The sequence below is a fragment of the Bicyclus anynana genome, chromosome Z (assembly GCF_947172395.1).
Source record: "Bicyclus anynana chromosome Z, ilBicAnyn1.1, whole genome shotgun sequence".
NCBI classification, from domain to species: Eukaryota; Metazoa; Arthropoda; class Insecta; order Lepidoptera; family Nymphalidae; genus Bicyclus; species Bicyclus anynana.
In genome coordinates, this window is record NC_069110.1 from 900,548 (window position 1) to 918,774 (window position 18,227).

General features: G+C 37.7%; 1 protein-coding gene across 3 annotated transcripts in view; it reads right to left on the reverse strand.

Annotated features, from left to right (window-relative positions):
• The window catches only part of LOC112050442 (intermembrane lipid transfer protein VPS13B), a 108,295-nt gene that overhangs the window by 47,170 nt on the left and 42,898 nt on the right, over window positions 1-18,227 (reverse strand). For 2 of the 3 annotated variants that reach the window (XM_052890491.1, XM_052890488.1), the window contains exons 33-48: window positions 18,058-18,169; window positions 17,523-17,569; window positions 16,879-17,002; window positions 16,177-16,268; window positions 14,758-14,928; window positions 14,395-14,510; window positions 13,463-13,595; window positions 12,756-12,912; window positions 11,842-11,973; window positions 10,995-11,105; window positions 9,634-9,784; window positions 9,067-9,188; window positions 7,871-7,967; window positions 7,212-7,428; window positions 5,717-5,897; window positions 5,537-5,628 (exon numbers count right to left, since the gene is read on the reverse strand). In XM_052890491.1, the coding sequence (XP_052746451.1) occupies window positions 5,537-5,628; window positions 5,717-5,897; window positions 7,212-7,428; window positions 7,871-7,967; window positions 9,067-9,188; window positions 9,634-9,784; window positions 10,995-11,105; window positions 11,842-11,973; window positions 12,756-12,912; window positions 13,463-13,595; window positions 14,395-14,510; window positions 14,758-14,928; window positions 16,177-16,268; window positions 16,879-17,002; window positions 17,523-17,569; window positions 18,058-18,169 (2,055 nt within the window). The remainder of the gene's footprint in view (window positions 1-5,536; window positions 5,629-5,716; window positions 5,898-7,211; window positions 7,429-7,870; window positions 7,968-9,066; window positions 9,189-9,633; window positions 9,785-10,994; window positions 11,106-11,841; window positions 11,974-12,755; window positions 12,913-13,462; window positions 13,596-14,394; window positions 14,511-14,757; window positions 14,929-16,176; window positions 16,269-16,878; window positions 17,003-17,522; window positions 17,570-18,057; window positions 18,170-18,227) is intronic. The other variant, XM_052890489.1, reaches the window with a different exon arrangement.

Consider the following 18,227-nt stretch of genomic DNA (forward strand, 5'->3'; position numbering starts at 1 on the left):
TGAGAAAACATCTTTTAAAAACAAACGGTTTGACGGACAATTTTTGACAGTTATTGTAATTATCAATATTGTAAATAAATTTTCTGCCGTTTGCAACACAATTATTTTAATCTCACTAAAGCGAGGATTGTGCTAGGATAATCGAGATCGCAATATGGCAACGGTATATATTGCCATTCATTGGGCCAGCGTGGTGGCGTGGTGATGGTCAGGCCTAACCTCTCTCATTCTGAGAGACGACGACGACGACGACGACGACGACGACGACGACGACGACGACGACGGCGACGACGATGATGATAATGATGATGTACGTTAATAGTTTTATCTTGGTTGTATTACAAGCAATTATTACTTTTATATTAAATCTTCTTTATTTCTATTATATATGATCAAACGAACTTCCAAGTGAAGTTCGATCATTATTATATGAGTTGCATCCTTGGAATATATGATAATTAAACAAAGGTAGTGTCCTTATTTGGTTGGTAACTATGCGCACTATTTTTAAAGAAAATTAAAATAGGAAGTCAAAAAAGTACTTCTTATTACTCATAATGCCACCTCAGACCTCCATCTTGGATATCTCTCATTATTTAAGAGAAGGTATTGTAACTTGTACAAACTTTCGTGTATTATTTGGGAGAGCTTCTGGGAGGGTGGGTGATCATATATTCCAAGGATGCAACTCATATAATAATGATCGAACTTCACTTGGAAGTTCGTTTGATCATATATTATATTTCCTTGCATCCTTGTTCATATATGATAATTAAACAAAGGTAGATGTTAAGAGCGAAAGGGAGAAAGTTTGGAAATAAATCATAAGTTAGTTATAATTATGATTTTCATCATTCATTTCTATTCGAGTTACAATCAAGAACTAAATTTCTTATTACTATCAATCTACCATATAACAATATTAAGATTTTATGTATATGGATCTAGCGGATTCCGCTTTGTCCAAGAAGTGTTTTAGTAAGATCGGGCAAAATAGAGGGATGATCTTGTCCAGTTTGCATTCTTTCACTTGATGGGATCACTTGTATATTATTAATAGTCTAATCTGTGCCCGAAGGTCTTAAATATCTTTTTTAACAGATATTATCCGACGTTTGGTGTGATATATCAAAAATAGAACAGACTGATCGGTCCCTGGAGCAGCAGCAGATTTTATGATATTTGTTGATATTATTTTGACACTGTTATTATATAACAATTTAAGATTTCACTTTATTAAAGATAGTGTGTGAACCCTGTCTACAGGTGCTAATAAAATTACCAGATTCTTTGGATTCTTCCCAGGAATAATCGGTAACTTGAGGTTCCCAAGTGTTACAATATTTAGGCACAGTATAACTGTGATTTAGGGGTTTTGGTTTATAAGCCCTTCTAAGAATGAGCATTCAACCATTCGACAGTACTTATAATGTCACCTTTAAAGGCTGACAAGTCTGACCGGTAGGGATTGAGATTGCTGTAGTCACACAACTACAACCACTGATAAATTGTCTAATTAAGAAGGTAAGCATGCTTAAAGGATAAACAAGCTTAAAGGGTTCAAAAACGTGGGTGTTATGTATTGATATAGCAATATGCCATAGCTTCAGCGATGTGATAGACTGTTTTATTGTTCTGTCAGCATGCCCAGTATCAGGACAGACACAGAACAGATAGATTCTGGATGAACCAGCCAGTAAAACTCTTACATAAGAGAAGATGATCTTCGAAATATGTTAGTAGAAAATTTTCATGCTGGATTTGAGTAATAAATATCTGAAACTATTAAGGTGGAGTGGAAACCAGAGTTGTGTAGGCCACTATGGAAACCCTAGTATTTCGGTGTAGAATGTATTTCAATGATTCTTCTAGAGTCTTTTAATATCAAACATTAAAGTTTAGGTATGGGATTTCGCATCACATTATGATGCTAATTAGTGAATATCCCGTTGACCGAGAAAGTGTTTTGTGACTTCACAAACAGCTTATTGAATAGGGATCATTCGATATCCGAATTAACTATTGCAGATGAGCGTCGAGGTTTGTATTTGGTATTCGCATATAATGCGAACGCACACTGTCACACAAACCATTTACAAAACAATCAGGATTGAGGTGAGGATATTGTTTGCCCACAAACACTTATTATTGCATTTGTGCAATCTATGCGTAATACTATTGCGCAATTAGTTAATTATTAGTGAATGAACACAAAAAGAAAAAACCCCAAGTAATTTCTATTTACTTTTCTACTTATTATGATAGATCATCACCAGTACCTACTTAGCTACGAGTACTGCACTGGAAGTTGAGCAAATTCGCGAATAGAACATGTTGGTAGCTTAGTGAACTTTTTAACGAATTCTGCAGTTTAAGATAGATAAGTGCATGGATTTTGAAAGGATTTTAGAAGCATATTTTATAAATCTTGAAAAATTACAGGACGTTTGTCGCGGCGTAGTTTGTTGTTTTCCAGTGTCTGGATGTATATTATGTACATTATAAAAGTATTTATACGTATTATATAAATGTACTCGTATATTATGATATATCAGCTAGTACCCATAACACGGGGTATGCTTTTCGCTTATCTTCTCTTTTTTTTTTTTTTTTGACGGCGAAGCTTAAGTTTCTAAGTTTTGTTAACTTCTTAGCACAATGTTAAACTGAAGTTAAATTAATAAGGTACTGTTCATCATGTGTTTTGCGAAAACATAGGATGTCGTTTAAGTAACCTGATGACTAAAAAAAAATTTTTTTTTTTTTGAACCATTTCTTAGTGGAACTTAACGGTGCGAGTTAGTGCGAGTCCCTTTATATACCATAGCTTATCCTATGTAAATACGGATAAACTTCACATAGGGCTATTATGCGGTTCTTATTGTATTACCCAAGTTGTTCTTTAATTTTTCATTTTGAAAATAAAGTAAAAATTTTCATTATTATGCTAAAATTATTTTTAATTTACATATTTATTTTGAAGTGCATTGTCACTTTAATATGGGCTATGTGGCAATTATTTACAAATTATTTCAAGCATTTTTTTTTTTTTTTTTGCTTTCAGTTAGTAATGAAAGTATTTTGAAGACTGAATAATTTTACTACGTAATGGCGCAAAGTAGCCATGTTTGATCGAATACAGTAGTACGTTTTTGTTAGTTGTTTTAACCAACTACTGTAAAAAAAATTGGAACCAACTCGTAACCGTACGAGGTAATGTCTGCTAATAGTGAGTCTGCGCCGGGGCACAGATCTTATGCAAGGCGATAGTTCGTTATGGCGATAGCACTGATGCTGAAAAAAGGGCAGCGAAGTATATAGTCTGTCTCCTGTATCCTCCTTGCGCCCTGCTCACCTAACAACAAGGTGGCCGCATGCCAGTTTCCCTGGTAGAAAGTCGTAGGTAGGTCGGCCCTCGAGGTCGGGGTCATCAGAGTTATTTCTAAAGAAAACCTTTTTCTCAATAGCCTTGTTGGCCTTAATCATCACCAATAAGCAAAAAATGACCCATTTCTGGCACATTAATATTAATTGAAAAAAAAAATATATAAAGTAGGACTTAGCAGTTGCATTCTATTTTGAAATTATTTATGGTGAGAGTCACAAAGCAAGCGGCAAGCGTTGCAAACATTGCTTTTGAAGCCTTAACGTTGTCGTGACCTTTTTACCCGACTACGGCGAAGCCAAAAGGAAGGGTAATGATTTTAGGTTTACACGCCTTTTTTGATGGCATTGATGACTATGCACAGTTGTGCCGAAATATACTTTATTTTATTAGGCTTTAATAATTACGTCCAGTACAGAAGCAGAAATTTCTGCATTCAGCTTTGAGAATTGCGGACTTAACAATTTGTATAAATTTTCACCTTAATATCCGTGCATCGAATGTGCATCGAACGTTGATGGAGACGTGTATCCGTCTCTATGAAATTGTTTTATTTCTGGGTCTTAATCAGATGATTTAATTCAGGGTTGTCGGCCAATATAGGCCTCAGTTTTATATTGTCTGGTACAACTACAAACGATTTCGAGGTTGAATCACGGCAGTATACGTTTACTACGGTATCTTATCTAAATAAGCTATTTTATTTCAAAAAAAAAAATTTTGCGGGTATAAAAATTATTTGTGATTGCAGATGAACGTTACATCTAATTTAGACTGTACGTATTTTCTGCTTAGGTTATGGTTGAAAACTAGATCCCTGGTTAAATTTTATAAATAAAATGTCAACCCCTGTCTATCTCTTTATAGTTTGGAGTAGGTATTATGGCTAACTTATTAACTCGCAGTTAATCCGAAGGCCCACCAATATCCTTGAAGACTCTCGGTCATTATATTTTAGCATATTATAACCAAACTCCTAGTCAATTGAAATGAATTGCAATAACTTTAAATACCGACAGTTTTGCCCAATGCCTCTTTGTAAATTGGAGTAGGTATTATGGCAAACTTAGAAACTCGCAGTTAATCCGAATGCCCACCACTATCCTTGAAAATTCGCGGTCAGCCCGGATATCAATTTATATTTTAGAATATTATACCCAAACTCACAGTCAATTGTAATTAATTGCAATAACATTAAATACTGGCAGATTTTCCAATATCTCTTTATGATTTGGAGTAGGTATTATGGCAAACTTAGAAACTCGCAGTTAATCCGTATGCCCACCATTATCCTTGAAGACTCGCAGTCAACCCGGATACCTCCTTAATATCAGTTAACAAATATTCCATCCGTTATCCTTGAAAACTCGCAGTCAACCCGGATACTTCGGATATTTTGGAATATTATGAAAAAAGTGAAATATTATGATTAATTCGTTAATCTACAATTATTTCCTGCAATGAAACACTTCACTATATTTTTATTCACTGGGACTGAAATATCATCGACAAACACTTCACTAACTTTCTTTGTCGGACTATAAAAAATCTAACGAAGATATTTTCTCTTTCGATATTTTTCGAATCTTCACTGATCACTGATTTTACACTTTACCTTTGAAGGCATATGAAAATAAATTATACTAACAAAAAAACTTCTTTCTTTCTTTCTTTTTTTTTTTTTTTGTAAGAGACGCGTGCGATAGTTACCGCGCACAATAAAGGAATGAGAGATATCCAAGATGGAGGTCTGAGGTGGCATTATGAGTAATAAGAAGTACTTTTTTGACTTCCTATTTTAATTTTCTTTAAAAATAGTGCGCATAGTTACCAACCAAATAAGGACACTACCTTTGTTTAATTATCATATATGAACAAGGATGCAAGGAAATATAATTATTTATTACCCATTAATTATTATCTTGTTAGGATGTGAAAATAAATGAAAATTTAAAGAAATCTCATAATTTATATAAATAATATAATAATAACAAACGATGTAATACTTTAGAGCTAACCACGTTTATAAGGTTTTATATTTCAATAGTTACTTTGTAACTTAAAGTAAAAATGTTTTTCTGATTAGGCAGTAAGGACTTTGGCTCGATTTGAATGAATAAAAGTAACTTTCCCTAAAAGTATATAACTTACCGCAAGTCATCAAAAAAATGATAATCTTTCGTATTCGTCCTCGAGGACGAGGCGGAATTTTCATTGACGCTATTTCTGATATAAGTCTCAGTCTGAAACAAAATAAAAAAAATAAAAAAATGTGTTTAAAAGTCGAGGGATTTCTTTATATACCTAGTTTAGAATCTTTAGATGACTCACTTCACTTCTTCCCATAGTTTCTTGGAGAGACTCCCTAATTCTGAGAAAAGCTGCAACATCGCTCGGCCGAAGTTCCAAGATCATTTTATCGACATCGATCCTCACTCGTACGGAAGGCCGTCGGGCCACAACACCACTCTCTTGCTTGCGCCAATTGTCCCAGGTTGCGTCTAACTGAGCCCTGGATGGACATTGAAAATTTTAATTAAATAAGTGCGATAACATGCGATATAAGTGTGTTATAGGAAATACCGTCCGGCCCTTAAGGGTGTACTTAGGTATCGTGTATACATTATTTTTATGCAGTGCTTATTTTTAAAGAAATATATTTTTTTCCCTGCACGAAATTAACATAAAAAAATGCAAAATTATAAAAACTTACAGGCAACACAAAAGTTGAGATAGGTTAATTATTAGTAGGCATTACTACAAAATAAAAACGCCGCCATCTATGTTTTGTGCTGCGTTTACACGTTTCTATTCAAAGCGGTATTGAATGGGCAAGTAAACACTCAAGTACACACAACAAGGTGATGAGTTTGTCAAGGTGCTTTATCATCTTGTGCTATGTACAAGTATGCATGCGTGCTTGCATAACTGGCGTGTTGTGATGTGTGTAAACACGAAAAGTTAATTTACGCAGATGGACGATGGCAGATGAATTAATGGTTAGTGGATCATTTTCCACATTTTCCACTCCTTGAACATACATAACACCAGAAACTATCCCTTTTACTCTGGAACACAGTAATAGCTCTGTCGCAAATAGATCTACTACTACTAATTTAAGTCTGCATTTTGGGCGAGTGGTGCAAGCAAACTAAACATAGCATTACAGACATCGCGCGTGTCGGCGGCGGCGCGGCGTTTCAAAGACAGTGGGCGCCGAAAACGATGGTACGTACTACCTACCCTTTACGATATGCGGCGCGGCATTGTCAAAAGGCTTTCAATTTTTCTGACTTTTGTGCCACAGGTGTGTAGGTAGGAGGTAATAATCTAGATATACGTACCATTATTGATAGTACACTGTTGTCACTTTTTAAATTTTCCAAATTTTGGGACAATTTATGTTTAAAATTAGAAACTTTATTATCACGATAAAAATGCTTAATTATTAAATAATATTTTTTTAAATAATTTTTCTGTTTATAATATTATAACGCTTACACGCACATTTTGGATCGGACGGTATTTTTAAAACACACTGTATAGAACAAAATTAGTACGTTGCGTTACTTAACGACGTCGCAGCATCGACGCTGCATCGTTTTCCATATATTTCAAATGAAATCTCACATTAAAGCGCTGCGCCGTCGCAGGTGACGGTTCAACGGCCAACAGGCAGTACTCATATGTTTTCTATGCATTGTTGACACTGACTGGGTGCGTGCGTATTCTTGCGATGTGAAGTTGTGCATCAAGCAATGCAGGTGTGGCGTACAATGCATTGATTGCGACGACGCAACGTAAATCACTGATGAGGAGCACTCACCCAGCTACCATGGGATGCATCACTACGTGTCTCCGGTCGGCGGGGGGTCCCGAAGACAGCACCAGGGCGGTCACCAGGCCCGAGCACCGCAGCCGCTCTTCGGGGCGAGACCCAGTCGCCGCCTGCACACTCAATGTGCTCCATCCTACAGCCCCCTCGGAACCTCGAATGGCTACCTGTCCCGTCACAACTGTCACGCTCTCGATTTGACATTTCGCTGCAGAGGAAAATATATATACTCGTATGTACATCATTTATACCCGGCACTTCTAAATTTAATTAAGATGTGCAAAAAAATAATAAAAACTAAGAGCAGGACGCGTCTATCTGATTTTATAATTCACTGATAAAAGCTCTTGACTGCAATCTCGCCTGATGATAGGTGACGATGCTGTCTTATACGAGTTCACTCGGAAGACTCTACATAGCATCTTGCCGCTACGCTAAATCGCTTGGAGGTATGTCTTTGCCGGTAGGGCGGAGACTAGTACGCCCAACCACTGAGCGAATTCAAAAAATATAAAACTCAGTCGCGTCGCGTCGGCAATAGAATCCAGGACTTTTCCATCGTAAACATAGCATTGCCAAAAGAGGTCGAACTCCGAAAACTATTATACATAAAACGATATATATAAAAACAATAGTAAAGTAAAACTTACTCATGTTATGCTTTATTCTGTACAGAAGCGAGTTTGGTTCATCTTGAACGGCAACATCGTCGACGTGACGTCGCAGTGTCGGCGCGTTCATACTGAGCTACAACATTTTAATTGCTTGTTACAAAAAGTTAAACATAAAAATAAAAAAAATCGTTCTAATAAAATAAGATATAATTAATAATAATCTATAAAATTATATAGTTTCTTCAATATAGGATAGTGTGACAGACAGATCAGCGCGTATGAAGTTTCATATTATTTTCTGATAAAATGTAAATCGATTCTTTTTCAGAGCAGACTCGAAAAGAAATATAATTAATATATGAATAATCTATTCCAACGAGATGACAGATCAAACGATCAGCACGTATGCCCCTGCGTGTGGTTCACTTCGCATAATGTGGAGACATTTTAGTTCTTATGCTGACTTCCGACTTCTAGTTTGGTTCTCTTCCTTGTTTCGTGTACTTTATCTGAGTGTCTGTCCTGTTGAGTTGTCAGGACCTTTGAAGGACCTCACGGTGAAGCCGCATTTTGGGATGTTCTAGTTTAGTTCTGTTTCAGGATGTCTCTTAATAGAGCCATCCTGTCAGGGGGCGAAAGTGCCTGCAATCATCATCATCATCTCTTTGCAAAATATGTCAATCTCTTCCGTACGCTTGTATCATTCGTCAACTTATCATGTACTCCTTTTACACACATGTATTCTTTCACTCCAACCGTATTGCCCTAACATTTTCGCTCAATCGTTTTTCACTAGACATATTGTTTTTTTTTTATTGGGATTTCTTAATTGAGGATATTTAGAACCGCCATTTTTCGGTTCTTGGGTTCTGATAGCGCCCACTATTCGTGATGTAGGTAACATCACCTTTTATTATTGAACGGGAAGATATGCAGCGGTCCTATTCTGGGATCGCACAGATAAACTGACGAAGCGATATAAATTTTATCATACAGTTTTATATTAACACGTCTATCTAACACTTGTCTGTACACCTCGCCTCTACACCTAAAGACGAACCCTTCCCAGTGGCGGATTTACAGATTTGCCGCCAGTAGGCTATTGAATATTTGCAGCCCTGAACTCCCTAGAATCCAGCCTACTTAGACTACTGGTAAATCCACCACTGACCGTTACCAAAGTAGATCAGCGATAACACACACCATGTTTACATTCGTAGTACAATACTTACCAATCCCATGATGCCTTTGATACGTCTCAGCCTGTCGGAGCAAACGTCCAACATGACCGGCCTCTCTATCTCCAAATGCACGGCGTTGCGGTAACTTGCGTCGCTCAATGGCACGTACGTACCTGAGTACGAAGTAAAACAAAAGATTATAGAAAATTCGTCAGCTACAGTCTGTTTAATAATTCGGTGGAATTTCTATTTCCGATTACGTTTGTCAGTCACTTTTTAAATTTCAGTTGTCACAAACTTTTTTTCTGCATGTTTGTTTCATTAAACCAAACTAAAAACTTATTGTTCTTATTGTGAAAATTTATTTTACTTAAATGTATTACGGAAATAAATTATTAGTGATTAGTAATAATAAATACTTTTTACTACAAGATGAAAATGACAGCTACAAAGTGTATTATAAAATAATAGTATTATAAAATTTAAAAAAAAAATTATAAAATTTGGCACCTACTTAGATATCATTTCTTTTGTCGCCAAAGTCGATATCGACACGCATTTGTGATATTGAATTTGGCTTTCATTTTCAATTAATGTTTTGATTGGGAGCAGTTTTACCGGAGGAAAGATCGACACGCAGGGTGGCGAGCGCGAGAGGTATCTCCGTGTCGGGGTCGGGTGAGCCGCGCGCCGTGGTCAGCAGCGGCGCGTTCCAGTGCCCTTCCACCTGACCCACGCCGAGACCGAACCAGGCGTCGAACACGGTTACCTGCAAATGAAAACTTATTCGTTACGCAAGGCATAACAACGCTTTGAAATGAGAACCACCCCTGCTCCTGAAGCAAAATATATTTATGTATGTTTGACATGAGGAGTAATTTAGTGAATGCGTTACGGAAAGTGTAAACTACGCATACCGCTGCGCCACGGAGGCCGTTTTATGCTATCGCCTCAACTTTTTTCCGTTCAAAGCTAACGCTTTATAAAACCACGATCCGTCCGATCTTAACCAACGCTAGTGTAGTGTTTGCCCACCGTCAGAATAGGCCGCTCTAAACATTGCAAAACCGCTTTCTGCGACAAATCATGGGCGCACCGTGGTTTGTACGCAATAACGACCTCCATAGAAACTTAGATTTACCTTCAATAGCTAGTTCCATGAAACATTTCTCTCGAAACTATTTCAACAGAGCTGCCATCCATTCCAACCAACTAGTGGTTGAGGCCTGCAACTACACTCCCAACCTTAATGCTAACTTCAAGCAGAGGCGTCCCAAAAACTTCCTTTACGATCCAGACGATGACATGACGACCGATAATGCTTGTCGAACCCCTGGGAACACAATCTCAAGCTACACAGCGTCTTCGCCGACGAAGACGAGGTCCCCGATATATAACGTCATCCAGACGTGGATTTTCTAACTCACGATCTTGGGGGCGTCCGAACTGATTCACTCAGGTCACGGTTACCCCCTTCCGAATCCTCTAAGCCGAGGTCCGAGTCTCATAGGAGACGCCCTTAGAGAGTCGTTCCGTCCTCTTCTTTATTTCAGCCGTCGGGTCTCATCATGCGATGCTTCTGCGCACGCCAAAAATATCGCATGATCGGCCCCCGGTGTCGCCTTAGTGATCCCACAAGGAGCTATCGGCCATCGGGGCATAGTAAAAGGCTCTGCAGATAAATATTTAACGAAAAAAATAAGCTGAAATATTTTGTCGGAACTCTGTTCACACGATTTTAACTCGGACTTGTCAGTTAGAACATAATAACGAACTTTTTTATTGTTAACCAGCGAACGCCCTCGACTTTGTACACCCTTCAAGCTACTAAATAAAAGACCTCACAATCCATTCTTAGCGGATATCTATTACCTATAAAACCTCCATACCAAATTTCAACTTTGTACGTCAAGCGGTTTACGATATATTTTAATGAGTGACCTTTTGCTTTTAAAAGATGCAAAATTAGTAAATATTACCTGAAAATTCTTTTGCTTCTTTTTCTTCAAATAATATAGACTCAACTGCTGCAGGGATGTGTGAAGAAGTGGAACATTCCCTTGTTTTTTTCTTGCAGGTGGGAGGATGAGCTGAAAGTTGTATTAGATTATGAAAAATGCTTACAGTCGCTAACTATGGGCCTCACTATGGCTTAGAGTCACTCGTCGACGGCACGAGCAGTGCTAGGAGTATCCGCAGAAGAACTAAAGTCAAGTCGCGAAGCTGAAGTGGCAATGGACGCGGCACATAGTTTGTAGAGCCGATGGACGTTGGGGAAGTCGTGGTCTCAGAGTGTTGAACTGGCGACTCCGCAGTGTTGGACCCCATGCCACGTGGAATGACGACATCAAGAGAATCACAGTGATTCGCTGGATGCAGGCGCCTTAGGATCGTGATGTTTGGAAGTCTCTACAAAAGGCCTATGTTCTGCAGTGGACGTCCGTCGGCGGATGATGACAATGATTGCATAACAGAGGTTATAGTCATAGTCCATTTAAGGACAACACACTTAAGCAACTACTAAGCCACAATCTACCAAGTAATATCTCTATCCTCATTTGTCTAAATCAATCATACCGTACGTCTGTACTTGATTACATTCTTTAAGTGGTCTTATGAAACTTCAAAACAATTATTAAATAATATCGATATATAAAGGATGCTGGGGAGTATTTCCTATAACTTCAAGGTGTTGACTAACTACAACATTGATGAGTTCCTTAAAGATAAAAGCGCTTGGAGGCCATTGCATCAGCTTCCACCTTCACACAAAAAGTAAAACTAAGAAATTGTAATGTTATCATCAATTGTAAATTATAGTATTACCTCCTCTAGCTTAGAATTCCCAATGTCCTTCTTTCTTGTCGTCTCAGTGATACTTCCATACGTGCTCACTGAAGGTCTTGCTTCATCATTGTTTTTGTCCGTTTTTGTATCTTTTTTTTCTTCAACTTTAATCTACAATGTGAACTTGAGTATTTTACTCAATTAAATTCTAAGAAATTTTACCTGACTGTATAATTGAATATCCATTCACCGCCACCTTACAGCCTTTTAACATTCACTACAACATTTCTCGATGTTTGTCACTTCGTCTTCTTTTATAACGATTCTCTTACTAGTAACTAGCCGACGCCCCGCGGTTTCACTCGCATAGTTTCCGTTCCCTTTCTAGTGGAAAAATATTTTTCAAAATCGGTTCAGTAGATAAGAAGATCATACCATACAATACCACATGATTAGACAGATTAGATATGTTCGCGCCCTAAATTCATATTCGCGAACTGGTGTACGGAGAGGACACAAGAGGGCGCTGTAACTCCCAACACGTCAAAATAGAATACACGTCGACTTTCAACGCGAGCAAAGAAAACGGACAATCTTTACAACGTGTGCGAAATATAACACCTTAAAACATATGAAGAATTAGTAAAAGTATTATATTTATTGTCACTTCAAAGTGTTACGAATTTAAGAAACAAATAAACCAGTTACACCAAAAGTATAGTATTTTCTTATGTACGAACGTACATAAAGTGGCGACCGTGACAGGACCTGCTGCAATACAATATGTTCGCGAATATGAACGTACAAGATAGATATGATAGATTAGATTCTCTCATTCAATGACACTCCATTCATACTCTTCAATGCTCTCATCTCAACCGCATTAACTTACTTTGATACTTCTCATATAATACCCAACTATCACTACTGATAACTCGTCTATTGGTCCGTACCTTAATCCTGTGTCCATTAGAATCAGTCGGTTCGTTGAAGACCCCACGCGGTGGGCGCAGCGCCGCTATCTCCGCACTCAAGTCGTCCTTTACGTATAGTGAAAGCTCTATAAGTCCACTAGTAACGAATACCTCTAAATAATCCGATGCTTTTGACCTGAGAAAAAAATCAAATATAGAACAAATCTTGTTTTTTATGCTTAATGTTCAATTACGCTTGCAATTTATAAGAAAATACTCGAAGATGTGTGTTACCAAAAGAAGTTAAGCGGCGACTGCTCTAGGATATACGTAGAAGGAACGAGCTCAACAAGATCTCCAAAGAAATACGGCACAAGTGATAAGTTAATCACTGAATCTAATAGGTATATTGAGAAGTGTCTTCCTTAGTAATTTATCCAACCAAATAGTATAACTTTTTGCATAGCAATTAGAGTAAATTGAACCCTGTTCCAGAACAAGGAAGATATACTCATTTCTTTAATGGAAAACATAGCAAATGGTCTTAGTAGACCATTTGCTATGTTTTCCATTAAAGAAATGAGTATATCTTCCTTGTAGACCAATAGAGTACAGTAACCCCTGTTCTAGAACAAAAAGGATATATTTATCCCCATAAAGGAAAACAAAGCAATTGTCCTAGAACAAGGAGGTTTTTTTTGGTCTATTACAGCAAAATGTATTAATACTCGTACATATGAACTTACTTTTGATCTAAACAGGAAATAGATACAGTCTTCCTAGGCGCGAAGCTAGAGTCGCGGTTGAGTTTGAACGTCGACGTGGCTGTCTCGAAACCGGAGTCGATTTTATTACTCAGGTCAATGGTGCTTTTTATTTCTGTTGAAAAATATTTACATAACAGTTCAGGTTCCTGGGCACTTGAATTTTTAATCCATGCAATGTGCATTAGGGATGATAACAGTTTTTAAATTGTATATAAATTAGGAGTATGCTAATAGTAAAGCAATTTTGTAAAAGTAACAGGGTATCTGCGATCACTATTTTCGGAGCTACTGGTGTTTAAAGCGTCAGATTTGCTGCGCTGCCGCGGATCCGTGAAAAACGCCCCATACAAAATGGTACGAATTAATGACGTCGTAAATACATAATGATCGTTAGATTTGTATGGGCGTTCAAACAAAATTACTAATATCTTTGTTATCTCTTCGTTTGTGTTTATAGTTGAAATATTTAAAAATGTCACATTTAATATAAGAAAGCTAAAACTGTATGAATTTTCATCTAATTACGATAAAAGATTTTGAAATTTTATAATCTTATTTATTTTGCAAATAATCAGACAATCTTTGCTTTTTATGTATAAATTGTTAACATTAACCTTATTTTCCCAAATGTATCATAAATTTTTTTATATTCAAACCTAGTCATCATCCCCATTCTACGGAACATTTGTTGGCAACCCGCCTGTGAGCTCCCTGTATCACCTGGCAGTGACTGATTGTATAGACTATCCTTTTTATGTATAGCCCTTATATTTTCTAAAGGTTTGGCTTTGGTTGTTTACAGCAAAATGTTTAAAAATTATCATGTGTTGCTAAGTTGTTAGTTAAATGTGTGTCAAATCCCTCCCCACTATCCCGATCGCAAGATTTGTAGGTAAAACTACGACACTTACCTTCAGGCACGTTTGCTGTCTCTAACTCAATATATGACGTATCGGGCTGAGTTAGGCTCTTGAGAAATGGTACATATGGACATGTTGTGACTTCACCCATCAAGAAGGAGCTAGACCTGTAAATAAAGATAATTACGTAAATCACAGTCCGATGCAAACTTTATGACGTCTCTGTAATCAGCTGCGTTACCGTTATCGCAACACAACAGGTATACTTAAATCATACTGGATGTACACTGTTTACTAAAAAACATTTTTTTTTTACTAATATTATAATTTCTCACTAATACCTACAATTTTGCAATTCGAAGAGGTTATAGAAAAACATATAGGCTACTTTTTATACCAAAACCAACAACCAACCTTTCAGCGAAGGCCTGTGTGTAGCCAGCGACGAGAGTGCGCATAAGCTTCAGCCGCTCTATGCCGATCTCCACGGAGCAGTCTCCCAGCAGGTTCAGCTCCGCAGCCGGCCCGGACACCAGCACGCCGCCGCTGTACACCGCCGGGGCCAGCACGCAGCTTAGATCCACACTGTCCGACATAAAACATAAGCTCATCATTAGCAAACTCAGGCCTATTTTGTCGCCCTCAAATTCACCAACAAAATTATCAGTCGTTTTTTGAGGGGGGCGAGGTAAACTCGCACATCGAAAATATTTAACACCAATAAATACAAAGCGCAGTGTTGAGCGCACCCCCACCAGGTGGACTGACGACATCAAGCGAGTCGCAAGAATTCACAGGATGAAGGCGGCTCATGATCGTGATGTTTGGAAGTCCCCACAAAATCGGTTGATACGATGATGATGATATGATGAATAAATATACACACAACTATAAATTTAAATCGTAATACACACACTTCTATAGAAGCAGTTTGTACAAATACTAGATCGTGATCATATATACCTTTGGCCGAGGGCTCAGACCAATTATTGTATATGACTATATAAAAACTGTCTCTATAGAATCGATGTTAAATAGTTGTAATCGTGTTCGTCGATCAAAGAGCTCCGTAAAAATACCTTTTTGTGTAATTGAATTGTGTAAAAAACGGGCAAAAACTTCCAGTTTAGTATAAGATGTATACAAAATCTAAGCTCGTTTTCCTCAGAAAATGACAGACAATTTTGTTCGTGAATATGAGTGCGATACAGGTCCTTCTATAATTGGTCTGAGGCCGAGGGGTAACCTGTGACGTGACGGGTAGCAGCGATAATGATTGCACCATTATTTTAAAGATAGAGAAAACATCTCGCACAGGTCCCAGGACATGTGACCTTGAGACTAGGTTTAAGGGAACCCTTTAGAATGCATCAACACTCACTTTATGATAAACAATAATTACAACACAAAACATTATAGCACAAAATCACTAAAGCGACTGGCAGCGTGACGGTGTCTACGCTGCCTAACAAACAACTGAACTCAAGTTGGCAAGTACCCTCTTATTTATACCAACTCTGATACCTCCCATTTACAATAACATAAATAATACCACATGTAATTGAGCAACTTGTAACAAACGTCTAGCGAGGCTGGTCCTATGGTAATTGGTCTGAGTTAACGACCCATATTCAGCTCACAGTTGAGCACAAATTTCACCTCAAACTGAGAGGAGTTAGGCTAATGTAGACAGATACACTTCATACACGGAAATCAAGAAAACTCGGACGTCTGACGGATGGACAGACAAACAGACAAAGAAAAACAATAAATATAATAAAAAATAATTATAAATTAATGAAGAAAAATAATTGGAATAGAATGTACACTTACGAATGCACCACCGGTGTAACAATTGGCGCCTCGATCGGCTGACTCCACTTGTGAGCGGGGTTCTCAACAGCCGATGGATTCTCTTCACTTTCCTGCAGCAATGTCACATCATCAGCCAATTGATCGTTAAAGTAAACCTTCTTTACGCACCCTTGACTCAGGGAGTAAGCTGGTCAATATGTGACGAGCGTTACGAAAGGTGTGATCGGGCGAGGCGAATGAATGTAGAGAGGGAGATATAGGTTAATGAAGATAGAAAGAGAGACAATTGTTTAAAATGTTATTGTAGGAGCAAGAGAGCAGCGCCTACAAATACAAAAACACAGGTCATACAAGGAAGACGTCCTAAAACATCTACTCTGCGTCTATTGGCAATCAATATCAAGGCATAAATGAGCCGCGGAAGTAACACTGTCATGCGTTTTCCTGTCTCAAAGGTAGGGTTGTGAATTACCAGAAAATGAGACTCAACACTTACCACTCAGGTTGATAGACATTTTACTTCAATAAAGAGGAGCCACTATACTAATAGCATTAACAACTGAGTCTTAGGGCCATAAATCATTTCTCTATATCTATCTCGCTTGCACTTATGGGTCTTATGGAGCCGTCTAGTGAAGGGTGTAACAATGTTATAGTTCTGCTGTAAAGCTCGTTTGCTCGGGAGCTTATTTGATGATTGTTATTAGAGTAAATAGTTACCTCATTAGCCAAGTCACTCAGCTTTGCGATGCGAACCGAAAAATTCTTCATAATCGCTTCATACTGACGTCCATCTAAGATCATGCTGGAATTCCAAGCATCTGGGTTCCCGTTCACAAGTTGTCTGTAAATATTAAAATAATATGGAAAAGTCATCATCACCCTTAATTTTTATAAGCACACAGACTCCAATTATCCAGACTTTATACCAAGCAAACGGACGCCCGCGACATAGTCCGCTTGGAAATATTTTTTTCTTTAAGCCTTTAAATCTCCTTAATCCGGCCCTGTCGCTAAATCTCTTAAAGCGATAGTCTACAAACTATAAACTTCCATGCCAAAGTTTTATCTTTTTTATGTCAAGCGGTTATCGATATTTCACAGTGTTATATTTCTCTTTTATATATACACTGCATATACCCGCAGTTTTACCATTATACCTCCCGTTGCCGTGGGAATACGAGCATAAAACATACCCTATGGGACATACACATAACGTGGCTTTCTAATGCTTTAAAAGAATTTACAAAATTCATTCAGTAGAGAGAGATTACCCCTACAACGCCAAAAACTACTAAACTTCTATTCTTTATAATATTACTGTAGTCTATAGATTTATGATAGCGAATTATAATCATACGTACCTGCAGATAGGGTTTTTCGGTTGCGGGTTCACTGCTATTTTCCCAACCTGAAAATTAAATAATCGTCATTATACTACTCTATAACATATTACTTATTATTAGACTTTATTTTATTCTTTAATTCATCTCAGCAAAACCTCAAAACAACAAAGACTTTCATGTGAACCTCGACATTCCAATAAAAATTGACATTAATTATAAACGGATGCAGCATGAACATGCTCTAGTAAATCCAAAAATCCCCTACTGTAAGAACTTTACAGGATTGTTGGTTTATTGAACTGTTGAGCATGAGTCTCCTCTCAGAATGAGAGGGGTTAGGACTTCACCACGCTGGCCCATTGCGGATTTACAGAGTCACACGTAGACAATTAAGGAAATTCTTTGTTATGCAGATTTCCTCACGATGTCTTTCCTTCCTCGATTGAGATACGTGATACTTAATTTCATAAAATGCACATAACTGAAAAGTCCTCCGAATCAAAGGCTCTCACACAATAAAATACCCATTAAAAATAATATTTATGATACGCACATTCAGAATGACGGTATCTTCCTCGGTGATAGTTTCGTCTAAGCAGTTGAGGAGTAGCCTGAAGCCACCTGCGTTGATGTAAACGATCGGCCACTCCCATGAACTGGGGCTGCTGAAGAAGACTACACTTAAGACAAGTGGCGTCCAATCAATGTTGGCTTTGTTGAATA